Source organism: Temnothorax longispinosus, chromosome 11 (genome assembly GCF_030848805.1).
Source record: "Temnothorax longispinosus isolate EJ_2023e chromosome 11, Tlon_JGU_v1, whole genome shotgun sequence".
Lineage (NCBI taxonomy): Eukaryota > Metazoa > Arthropoda > Insecta > Hymenoptera > Formicidae > Temnothorax > Temnothorax longispinosus.
Window position 1 is genome coordinate 15,337,710 of NC_092368.1, and position 12,843 is coordinate 15,350,552.

The 12,843-nt window shown below is 36.4% G+C and overlaps 1 protein-coding gene across 2 annotated transcripts; it reads left to right on the top strand.

Moving 5' to 3' along the window:
- Positions 1–387: 387 nt before the first annotated feature.
- LOC139821491 (uncharacterized) lies at positions 388–11,304 on the top strand. Of its 2 annotated transcripts, XM_071792533.1 has the most exons (7): positions 388–1,337; positions 1,625–1,904; positions 2,240–2,364; positions 2,914–3,138; positions 7,800–7,935; positions 8,252–8,381; positions 8,785–11,304. In XM_071792533.1, the coding sequence occupies exons 2-7, from the start codon at positions 1,635–1,637 to the stop codon at positions 8,868–8,870; spliced, it is 972 nt and encodes a 323-aa protein (XP_071648634.1). In that variant the 5' UTR covers positions 388–1,337; positions 1,625–1,634; the 3' UTR covers positions 8,871–11,304. The 2 variants fall into 2 exon arrangements, with proteins under 2 accessions (XP_071648634.1, XP_071648632.1); XM_071792531.1 differs by having other exon boundaries at positions 388–1,904.
- The last annotated feature ends 1,539 nt before the right edge of the window (positions 11,305–12,843 follow it).

The window sequence follows — 12,843 nt, forward strand, 5'->3', positions numbered from 1 at the left end:
CCCGCACACACGTTTCCAATCGCATCGAAATTGTTTCGCAAGTACCGTTTCCACGCGCGGAAAAACGAATTTCGAAGAAAAGTTTCAACCGAAGTGCGGCCGGATTGACAGTCACGGGTCCGCGAGGTGGTTTTCGCAAAACTTCGTGAAACGTTCAAATACGAGCGGAAAAAAAGTCCACGTTAAAATTCGTCTATTACCGGATTAAAAATCAATAAAAATATATGCGTATATCACGCGCGCGTAAATAAGTAAATCGTAATAATTTATTTTATTAAAAGCGACTTAAGTGCGATAGTTGCTATAAATTTTCTAGCTTGTGTTTACTCTCGCCTGACTTATTTCTCTTCATTATAATATACCAAATCCGTGCTTACAACCCTTTTTGCACGGTCGGAAAGCAACAGTTGGATAAAAGTATTGTTTCAAGCGGACATATATTTTTATAAATAAATTTTTTTCCAAAGCGGGTATATATTCTTCTCACGTATTTCTTCCCCGACGAGGGAAGATTCTGCGTCGTCCGGGCAGGTTGCGCGAAGTATAAGGAATAATGTGAAGTAGGTCAATCGTATTTTAAGTCGGCGAAGTCTGTACACTTCGATGAGCGGGGCCAGCTGCAACCCGAGATAACAGGCGTCGCGCCCACGTTCCCCCATGAAACGGAAAAGCGGAAAATTTACCCCATAATTCCCTTGGCTTTAATCTTCCTTCTTTCTTTATTTCTTACTTTTCGTATAAATTGTGCGCGCTCATGTGGCACGATAGCGAAATATTAATTAATCGGCAAAATCGACTCTCTGTTCTTTATAAATTCAATCTCTCTCTTGGTCCTTTTTTTTTTCATTTTCATTATAATTCAAATTATCTTTAAATTGTTCTTAATCCATTGTTTTATCTTCTCCTAAATTATTATAAATTTTTTTTCTTCGTGAAATTAAGCAAGAGTAACAAGTATTCATTTCACAACCTATCTACATTTTTTTCAGTATTAAGAAATCACGCGTCCAGAAATCTCCGAAAAAAAGTTTTGAAGTTTCCGCGAGAGGAAAATCGAATGAAAGGGACAAAGAGAGAGAAGTGGGTTAAGCACTCGCGAAACAATCCACTTTCTATTGCGCCAAACCGATTCGATCGAAACCAATCGGCGACCCGATTGACACTGATCGATGGGCACTGATTTTCGTTTCACACCCCCGTGAACTCGTTGCTGTTGCCACCCCCATACGAGGGTGAATGCGAGAGGGGAGCTTGGCTCGCTGGAGCAGCAGGTAAGGACCGCGTCCCAGTTTTACGTTAGCCATCACAACTACTGGAGCCGTTCGAATACACAATAAGTAATTGTTGCGATTGCGTAAAAATAAAAAAAAGATTTCGTTTTCTAACAAATCTTGCGTGATATACCGTGACATTTATCTCGATTTAAACCCATTTTCTGAAGCAACAGAATTACAAATTGTAATTCACGTGTTCCAAATAATTAATTTTATATGTAATTATAAAATTATAATTAATCAGACATATATCAATTCGTTAAGTTAATTTAAAATTAAGATTCAAAAATTTTCGTGAAAAAGAGAGATACAGATCATTAATTCATCGTCAATTCTGTTAAAATACGGAGTCGTTTCGTCATGACAAATACAAGTGACAACGCGGTCAGCGCTGACTCTTCGAAAAAATCCACGGACCTCGCGCGAAAGGAACTGAGCGCGATATTGGGAAAAATAGACGACCTGAGACATCCAGTTAAGGCCTGGCTGCTTCTTCGCGCCCGTTCGCGACTGAGACCGACGAAACTGATAAAAGTCCGCGCGAGGCACCTGTGGCTCTTCTTGCTGATCGCCACGTGGATCACGGTACAACTTGCGAGGACTCATGTGCTAACGTATCAATACACCAAGGTAAGACAAATTCTACGTTGTTCGACAATTTACGTTTCTATCTCGATGCGATGCATATCTTCCTCGACGCAGATTCCGTATTAATTCCTCGATTGAACGTCACAAAGCACGGATCGCAGACTGTTTTTATCCAGATAAATTGGTGATACTTAAGACAGCAAAAAGACGAAACTCAGATTTGGTCGGTCAAAATTGCGAGACTAAGAATCAAAGATCCAATCCAAAACAAAGAATCGATTTTTATCAGACATTAATTGCGAATTAATGTTACGGGGATCTTTGTTACGAGTTATAGACCTGAGTGAATCTCAGATAACTGTGAGTCGTTGTTTCAGTGCTGGATAACGACGCCCTCATTTGTGCTAAAACTTTTCCGACCGCCGGAAGACTGTTCGATCTGCCAGGATGTTCAACAGGTTGACAAACTCTCCGCCGTCGATCCAACGATCTTTGAACAACGGTATTAAAACGCATCCTGCATATTTTGTTAACTCAGTAATTTATGCGCGATATTCTCAGAATTTTCAGAATATCACTCCGTAACAACATACAAAAAGTTCTTTTAGTCTCAATTAATTTACTTATACGACATAAAGGTCATTGTTAAAATATTTCGAATTGTGTCTCAATTATCGCTTATAAAAACCTAATATAATTATTAACCTTGTTAATTTATTTACTTGAACAATAATGAAATATATTTAAAAAGTCAATCCCGATTTTAGATATAATTTATAAAAAAGTATTTGCTTATCTTTTTATTAACTAACTTGTTTACTTAACGCTGCTAACAATGAGCTTTCTTAAAGATTAATGCACCGCATCATTATTTAAAAAAAAAAGAACTTATAATCTTTCTAAGAATTAATTTGTCATAATCACAACTTGCTGAAAAATTCTATCTGTTTATAATTTTATTATTTATTTACGACACACTTGGCAATAATATCTCTGTGCGTGTGATTAATAATTTGGTATCTCTCCACGATTGTACTTTACTTGTAATCAGCTACGCGTATTCAGGAAAACCAGTGGTGATAAGCGACGCAATGGCGAACTGGACGGCACCTAAAGTGTTCTCCTTCTCGTTTTTCAAAACGCTCTACGACGGGGCGGAAGCGAGTTGCCAGTTTTTCCCGTACAAGACGGAATTTCGGAGTCTACAGGACGTCTTCGACATGAGCCCCGATCGAGCCATGATGGAAAAGGGTACGACGCCCTGGTACGTCGGATGGTAAGTAACTCGGACTCGCATTCGATCCTTGAATGCGTAAGGAGGGACGAAGAGAGTCATTGAACAATCTCTTTTTGTGGTATGCCCGATATATGCGTATATTTCCGATCATTAAATCTTTTATCCTTTCTGGATAAATTTTAAAGAAACCTCGATAACTGCGTTTCATATTCAGTTCGAAATTATCGAAATTATTCTATTGCTATTCGAGATTATGAATCCATGAGATAATTTATGAGCTCGTTAGATTTTCAATTCCATGCAAAGACGAAGATTAATGAGATAAGTGATAATATGATTTTTCAACGTAACAAAATCGATATATTAATGCAATTTTCTCGAAACTTGAATGATAAAAAATAATTAAAAACGTGAAAAGTATTACGAGGAATTTCAGTAACAAATTTTTCAAATTGGTAGTGAATTAATAACGAATTTTTTATGAGCTCCTTACGGCTCTGATATATAAACGAATGTTCGTTATTTTTAAGCAATTTTATAATAATTATTAATTTCATTATCGGAAAACCATCGCGCTCCCAATGACATTAAAATAATCGCGAGCGAGGTAAATCAGTCGCGCAAATGTAAAATATGAATTCGCTCACCGCCGTTGCCGCATTCCTCCGCGGCGCGTCCTAGTAAGCATAATTATCGAAAATATAGAATATCAATTTAAAATTGCCGTGCGCAGACGGCGAATAAATGACATTTTACTCGGGCAATTCGTAATTGTCATTTTTCCGTTGTTCCATTCACCGAGGGGGGGGGGGGAGAACGAATGCGAGACGAATGCCAAAGCGAGTGCCAATTATTATTGCGCAACGGGCGCATCGAATCATTGCGCCGCGCGAGGGCGAAATTAAACAAACAACTCATGTAGTCTGTAATAAATGAATCTCTACTCGCCGATCGCGCGGTGCGATTGCCATTTTTTTTCGAACGAACACGTACTTAATTAACGACACGCTCTAAACAATCGCGTAGGACCTCGCTCGACCCCTCGCGCGGTAGCGCGACAAATTTCGGCGAATTTAATTAACGCAAGTTTAATAAAGGTATGATAAAATGTGTAAAAATTCACGGCTAATTAACGCGACGTGACACTGTCCGTTTATTCTTTACGGCGGTGAATTTTTAATTAGGTGCAGCCTAGGGCCCCGATATCGTGCAGGGATGCCAAAATTCGTCAACTCTATTACGTACAATGTGATGGTCGCCCGATACTTTTTCTCGGTATTATCGATACACACACATGTTCGTTTTACACGATATTTAACGACTAAAGACCAATTTAGATAATCCATAATTTGCGTCGGATATCAGGTCTCTATTTACCGGGTATTTTAAAATATTCATTTAATATCTATATCTTTTACACAACGGATGTATCTTCTGACGCTTGAAATATTTTTCGTATTACACGGTACGTAGAAATTATAAATAAATAAATTTAAATTTCAGGATAAATAAAATTTTATCCTGAAACCTGACACAAATTATATAGCTCGTCTGGTTTTAACGTCGTAATTCAAATACGACGAGACGAGAGGGATTTTTAACATGCAAATCATATAACGTTATAATTATAGCATTAATTTTGCAGTTTCAATCAAGAGATCAACTACGACTAATGACCGTGGCAAATGTAGAAATCGCTGCCAATTATTACCGAGGGTATTAACTAACTCGCCCGAAGGTGATCGATCCGTGGAAATTCCATTGCACGAGCGATGTACGGTCGCACGGAGTTCACTTGACGAAACAGTCACAATATGTAATATCCGCGACGATACTTTCTTTCGAATTAAACGTGTCAACGATCGAAATAATCACTCACGACGACGTTAAGTCCATTTTAAAATTCTAACTTGAAATCGTAAAATGATAATATATACTAATTCTTCAAATACTTTAATATTAAAATTATGAATACAATTCTATATCTTAAATTTTGACCCGAATGTCTATTTCTATCAAGATTAATTTTAACTTATTTCTTATCTTTTCTAATTCTTCTATTTATTACATTGATAGAAATAGACGCTAAGTGGGTTTTCTGCCTAAACAAACGAAAAATCAGAATAACCTGACTTCAACGTCACTTCGGTACTCAAAAATTCATCGAAAAATTGTCCGACAAACGCAAATGAAAAATTTTATCAGACTAATGCCTAATTACAACTTTCAATACATGTTTGTTTTTGCAATACATGCGACACTTATTTCCATAAAAATGTAATTCGAACACGATATGTTCTTACATAGAACGAAACTCTTATTCACTACATCGTTGTGATGTATGTACTACTTACGTGCGGAAGCGGATTTCCCATTATAGGCGAATTGGAACCTTGGAATCTCGCAGGAAGCCTCCAAATCATTGCATAATACATTTATCGCACTCGCGACGCACCTTGTCCGAATAAATCCCGCAAGAAATCGATGACCGAAGTAATTATATATGCATGAGATACATCCCGATGACGTCAGACACACGATTAGCGCGGGCTAACGGCAAGATTCAAACGAGCAGCAAGATTACCCGACTTCACACCGATGCGATGCTACCGTCAGGCGTAACCTCTTTTCGGAAAAATTCTCGCTGGACATTATTATGCTTACGCGATCGCTCGACGGTCAGTCATTCGATCGGCCGGAAGATCCGCCGAGAAAATCCCGCGTTCCAGTAAACGGATCGATCGATCGGGAGGGGGTACTGGAATCTGAACGATTCCGAAACGGACGGCGCGAGCTTCGGAGCTAAACGCGACGAACATATCTATTGACGGAGCCATCGATCGCGACGATATATGGTAATTGACGCGCACACGCAATTAACTGGCCGATCACTAAATTCCCAATTCGTGCGTTCGACACGATTTCGACGCGCGAAAGAGAGAGAGAGAGAGAGAGAGAGAGAGAGAGAGAGAGAGAGAGAGAGAGAGAAACATACACGCGCTTCTTCTTCTTCTTCTTCTTTATTTTTATTGGCTCCTGCCTCTTTTCAGAGAGCAATATGGCCAGATTAGTCCACTGATTGTGTAGGTTGCTTGAGAGGTCAGAGGGGTGCTACTAGTTTGCTGGTATTGCCACTTGAGATGTCGGTCATAAGTAGAAAGGTAGCGTTGGGGGGGGGATAAGGGTGGGGGGGATGAGAGGCCTGGGGGTCGATTCTGTATTTTGAGACGAGGTGAAAATTACAAAAGTGAACAGATTTACTAGATTTCGACAAATGAAATTGTAGATTCTCTAGTGAATTTCCTCACTTTTGTAATTTTCACCTCGTCCCAAGATACAGAATCGACCCCCTGGCTCCGTTGTGTGCGCGCGGGAGCGCGCGAATTACAAATTGATACTGGAGACATACACGCGCGATTCCGTCGACGCGTTCCGAATCCGAGCTCCGACTACCCTGAAGCTAGGCGCGGAGAGGGGCATAAGCGCGACTCGAGCGAGCGAATCAAAGCAAAACACGGGCTCGCGCCTACATTCCGGGAATCGGTAAACCTGTGGGAACGCGTGGGAACAATATTTTTTAATATAATGAATAATTTTGAAGAAACGCGTGTCATCGGTGTTCATCGCACATTTGATTTTCCCGCGCTATTAATATTTTAGAGAGATTTGCTACGCTAAATAAACCGTCTTTTGTTCATCCTTAATTGTTGTAATTGAAAGAAGTGGAAAGCGGATTATTTCGCTAATCGGCGATTTTATCTGTATTATTAGCTTATCTCCGCTTTACTCCATATCGATTGATATATTATTAAATTTATTTGCTTCTTCTTTTTCTCTCCCCTTAATTGTTATAAATAGATAAAGCGAAAAGCATTTCGCTAATGATAATTCTCGCGATATTATTCCTTCGGCGTTCAGTGTACGCTGCTCGATTAATATAATATTAGACGAAGAAGAAAATAATTACAAAATAATTAGATATACTCTCCTCATTTCTATTTCTCTTCTCTCGGTTCTCATACATGACGAAAGTTGAAAGTGTTTTATTAATGACAATATTTTCTCGGTATCATTATCTTATGTCTATGCAGAGTCTGCCGCATCGATTAATATAATATATTAGGTGATGGAAAAATGATTTCAAAATAAACAGCATTTAGAAAACTGCGTTTAAGCGACGTGGTGAGAGTTGTCGCAATTCGTAATGAGTTTTTATTTTTTATTTTTCATTTAGATATTTTCCGAAAATTTTTTCTTTCTAGTTTCCTTAAAAGATAAAGATAGAAAAAAAAATAGAAAAAGATTTTGCATTAAGATTGCTTTGAGTTATATGTATATTTTTTATGCAAACAAGAAAGAAAGCGTAAAAGATGAGCTCTATAGGTTCTGAGAAACTCCACGTATCTTGTCGCGAGTTAAAAGTATACTTACCTGCGAGTATTTTCACGGCTTCCGATGTTCCCTCATATTACCAACGTTCGCGTACGATTTCGCAAATAGGATTACAAAGAAAATCACATCATTTCCAGTATCATGCCGATCGAAAGGTTGTCCATAGAAAATTTCGATGAGACCGACCGATTTCCTGTTTCTGAAAACTCAATGAAACTGTCAGAAAGGAAAAAATAATATTTATTGTAATTTTCTCTAATTTTATTCTTCTATTCTATAACGCTATCTCGTTGTTTCCTTCCTCTCAGGAGCAATTGCGACGAGAAAATCGGCATGATATTAAGGCAGCATTACCAGAGACCATATTTTCTTCCCGCCACTGCCGAAAGCAAGAAAACGGATTGGATTTTTATGGGCAGCAATGGCTATGGCGCACCGATGCATGTAGGTTTTATAGAAAATTATATGAAACCTATTTTATTACATAACAATCATATAACGACATTTTTAAATGAAGAACAATGTCTGTCAAAATTGTTTATTGACATGCACAACATACTTTGATAGAGATTTATTAATTATTTTGTATTATATATTTCTTAAATAAATATATACATATAAATCTTATTCTTAACTGTATTTGTATTGATATGTAAATATATATATTTAATATTTAAATGTGCACACGCGTATGTGTGTTTAAGTGTACAGACGACTGTCATTAATCGTATTATATTTCGAGAATATGAAATTTTTCAAGGTGGACGATGTGGACTATCCGTCCTGGCAGGCGCAGATAAAAGGTGAAAAATTGTGGCTTTTAGATCCGCCGCGGGAGTGTTACTACACATGCAAGAGGCTGGAAGTGATTGTGCATACCGGAGAGATAAGTGAGAACCATTCGATATATGCCAATAAATAATGATCGAATTAATTGCAAAATTAATTGCTTTCCCCGCGTTTAGCGCTAAATGTGGCGCTCTGATCGACAGTTGCATTCAATGTTGTTCCAAATTGAGAATTGCTCGGTCACATTTAACGCTGAAATGCGGGATACGCGGATACTCCATTTATGTCCTTGGATCGGGGGTAAAAGATTAATTTCGCTTAACAATACTTTAAATCAAATTAGTGATTTAATTTTTTCTCGAAAATAAATAAGGAAACTTTAGAAGAAGTATTTGAGATAATTGCGACCGCTAATAAATTCAATTTTGTCACACGCTATATTGCGTTTTCAATTTCTTTCCATCATTCTGATTAATTCTGATATATTGTGATTTTCAATTACAGTCGTCTTGGATACGAATCGATGGTACCACCAAACGAAAATCATCTCCGACGATATGAGCATTACTATCGGGGCTGAATATGATTGAAGCGAGTAAAGTTCAAAAGCTAATTTAATTATATATGACATATTATTATTTGTTATGTGACAAGACATCAATTGACAAAGAATTTATTATAAGAATAAGTTCCTATGTGCAAATGTGCAGAATAATAAAATGTTATAATAAATGTTATAATAAATATAAAATATGTATACATGTATTTGGAGAGGTAACAGTCATAGTGCAAGTCAAATTTTTTTAAATTTTTTCTCGTGTGCATAGATGCAATCTATACAATATATAAATTGCATTTATGCACACGAAAAAATATTTTTAAAAATTTGACTTACACCCCTGTGATTTTTACCCCTCCATTTATTCATGAATTTTGTCATTCGTGAATATTTCGCAATATTATGTGCTAACATTGATCAATTTATTCTGTCTCCATATTCTAATTCATCATTCAATCTGTGGAATATTTAAAATAAAATAAATAAATCCTCGTATAGTATATAAATGTACATGGATGAAAATATGGAATAATAAAATGAAATATATTAAGAAAAGCGTGGAAAGAAGCATTATCAATATTTCATCATTATTATTAAAATACTTCATAAGTAGAAAAAAAGCTTGACAATTTTACATGTATTCCGAGATTAATTATATTATTTTACGAGGCTACATACATTTGACAGGTCTTAAAACTAGGTCGAAATTAATGAATTTTTATTGTTATAGGTAAAATTATGTTTCATTAAAAAATTCGTTAATTTTGACTAATTTTAGGTCTGTCAAACATATGTAACCCCTTAATTCATTAGATTAATAAAATATTTAAGTTTTTTATAATAAATCAAATTATTTGAGAAAACATTCTCATTTTCGTAAAGTATATTTTAGAATATTTTGGATATATGTACTATTACTTGTTTGATGGAAGAAAACTGTAGAAAATCTATTTCTACAGTTATGCTTTTAAAGCTAAATGAGGTTTCATTTAAGTTCGCTCTATTGTCTTATATTATTATATTTCATTATTTATACTTCCTATTCAGCTCGAGCGAAGCAGAGAATTCGACTTGACCGAGGTAACCCTATGCTCGGTTAACCGCCGCTACGCTCGTTTCCCCGTGACGTATGTCCTGCACGAACGTGGTCGCGTGCTAAGTTTTACGGTTCTTCGCATACGTGTGTGCGTGTGTTAATCACGCGCTCGCACGAGGAAAGTAAAGAGGAAACGGCCCCCGCGCACGGCACGAGCCCCTCATGCAGATGGCGAGCAAGCCGGGAGTCACACCTGGCGGCAGGTGAGCCCCTACCGTGGGGGCTGCCTCCATTACGGGCGGGGAGGGAGGGAGAGATTCGAAGGGAATTCCCTGCCGCTTGACTACCCTGTCGGTGCCCTAAACGTGACTTGGCCACTGTCGTCTCATATATGCGATCATATGTTGGCCACTGCCTGGCGTTGTTAAAAGGAAAGAAAGAAAGGAAGATAGAGATAAGAAAGAGAGAGAGAGAGAGAGAGAGAGAGAGGGGGGGGGAGAGCGAAAAAGAAAGGGAGAAAAAGATGACGAAGAAACTGATCAACTGTTTCTTCGTCAGACCGAGAACTTACAGGATTGCACGGAAGAGAGAGATAAAATCCTACTGGAAGTTTCCACACACATACATACATACACACACAGAGAGACAAAGTTGTATAGTCTTTCTTTGGTCTGAATGGCAAAATATATAATACATTTTAAAACAGTAAAAAAAGCCAATAATAGTTAACAAGAAAACGCGAGTATATTTAATTTCAGAATAATGTTGATTTAAATGTAATAAAAAATATATTAAGTTGTTTTCTTTTATTATGTATTGAATGTTATTCTATTATATTGTAACTTATTAACTTACACAATAGTGTAAAAAATGATACATATTGTATTAACGGCATTGTATTAAATGGCATGGTATGAAATGGCATGGATTTTTCCCTAATTGATTGTATATAAACGGTCGAGTTTCACTCATTATTATTACTGTATTTAATCTTCTTAATTGTAATCAATCCATATTAATTAATAAATATTAGATATCTATATTAATTTATACTGATTAATATAAAAATAATATATATTTAATTTTCATAAATTGGCTAAGAAAATGCTATTCGAATGCTATGTACTTTTAGGAATGAGTATTATTAAAGATAGTATAAGATTAAATGAAATTAGAATATAGATGAGCGTGAAAATTAATATGAATTTAACTAGACGATTTTATTAATAATAATAATTGACTATTATCGTTAATAAAGTCACTGATAAATTCTATCAGATTATAACATTTCTCCCTGGGACGTAGATCATATTCGCACAAGGAAGATTTATTATATTTAATTACATGACTTAAGTTACGCTTTTCTCTAATAAAATTAGCAATGAGAAAAAATAATAATATATTATACAAATCAAAGAGTCCTCCTTAATCATCTTAGAATATATCTATCTATATAATGTATATAATAAATAGAATATATCTATAGCTCGTTTGGATTTAGTTATACGAATTAATATAACTATTATATAATTAAATAAAATTATATAAAATAATATAATACTACATTTATATATGACACCATTGCTATATATGTATATATCGAAAGATAAAGACAGATTTACAAAATTATTTATAAGATATACTATTTTTTTTCATATAATCTATTATTTTATAAAATAAATAGAACACAAATAAATTTTTGAAGAAATAAACTAAAGGATAACAAGTCAGGTATAAAATTTTCTTTAATCACTCAAAACGTATAATCTCTCTCAGAGAAGCTGTCATTCTTTTTTCTTTCATCCTGATGAAACTGTTTATATTTACGTATCTTTCGAAAGTGATTATTAAAGACTCTGAAAATTACAGAGAGAGGTAGAGTGGGGGAGGCGGGAGGAAGGGAAGGGAGAGACTTTGACGTCTCTCTGATGTATCAACGCCCATGTATTACATGTATACACGCTGCTCCAGTTACGCCAATGAGTACGCCTGTATGTCGTTTGTGTTAATTACGCGGAATAGCATATCTCCACTTTCATGTTCTGATCTGACGTCTATGATCTATAAATGTTTGTAGCAAATCGCTAATAAGTAATATCGACCAAAGAGGGAGATTCGCGAAACTCAAATACAGATAACATGAAAATTATTCGATTACACAAGACGACGCAAATCTCCCAGTCGAATCTCTCGGATATACTTTTATAATTTATTCAGCATTTCTATATTTTATTCATCCCTAATATTTCTCCCTCGGCGAAATTGTTATAATTATATTATCGAATTACCGTAATGACTTTTCTTTAAACGTAGCGAGATGTAATATGAGAAACATTATAAATATTTCAATATTTCTATAATCAGGCATATATATACCGTCGATTTATTTTGCACAACGTGAAACTCTAGAGACTTTATTTTTTTCTTTCTATTTAGTTATCACAGCTTCACGTGATAGCCGAGCTTTTTATTTTAATAAAATGGAGCGGGATATTTAATTATACTTTGTCGCGCTACTTTTGTTGTTCGCAATCATCGTCTCCATCGTCCAGCCGAGTCTGTAGAGTCCCATAATGCGAGCGTAATACTATGCGCGGAGCGAGTGATGAAATAATTATAGATATCGATTTCCATAAAGAAAGTGTACGGCTCGGCGACGACGGGGGAAAACGCGAGGACGCATCATCTCTCTGCGTTTCCACGCGTTTGGCGGATTAAAAGAAGAAAAAAGGAAGAAACGGGCTACGATCGTCAAGCGGGACGTTATTCGTTTTATTGCGGCGTCGCGTTGCGCGAAATTCGCGTTAAAATCATGGGGGAACGCGGGGGACAGCCGGGCGCACGAATCGTCGCGTATTATCGCGATATATCGAGAGCCCGCGGGCTCTCTTTCGATTTAATTGCATTCCGTGGGAACGGCGAAAAGCCGATACATCGGGACCTCGTTAATTCGCAAAAATCATTCGGC

Bases quoted from the DNA above. Each gene is read 5' to 3' on its own strand.
- LOC139821491 (XM_071792531.1), top strand. From the start codon at position 1,635: ATGACAAATACAAGTGACAACGCGGTCAGCGCTGACTCTTCGAAAAAA. The intron at 1,905-2,239 runs GTAAGACAAATT...TCGTTGTTTCAG, and splicing joins TAACGTATCAATACACCAAG to TGCTGGATAACGACGCCCTC. The intron at 8,382-8,784 runs GTGAGAACCATT...TTTCAATTACAG, and splicing joins TGTGCATACCGGAGAGATAA to TCGTCTTGGATACGAATCGA.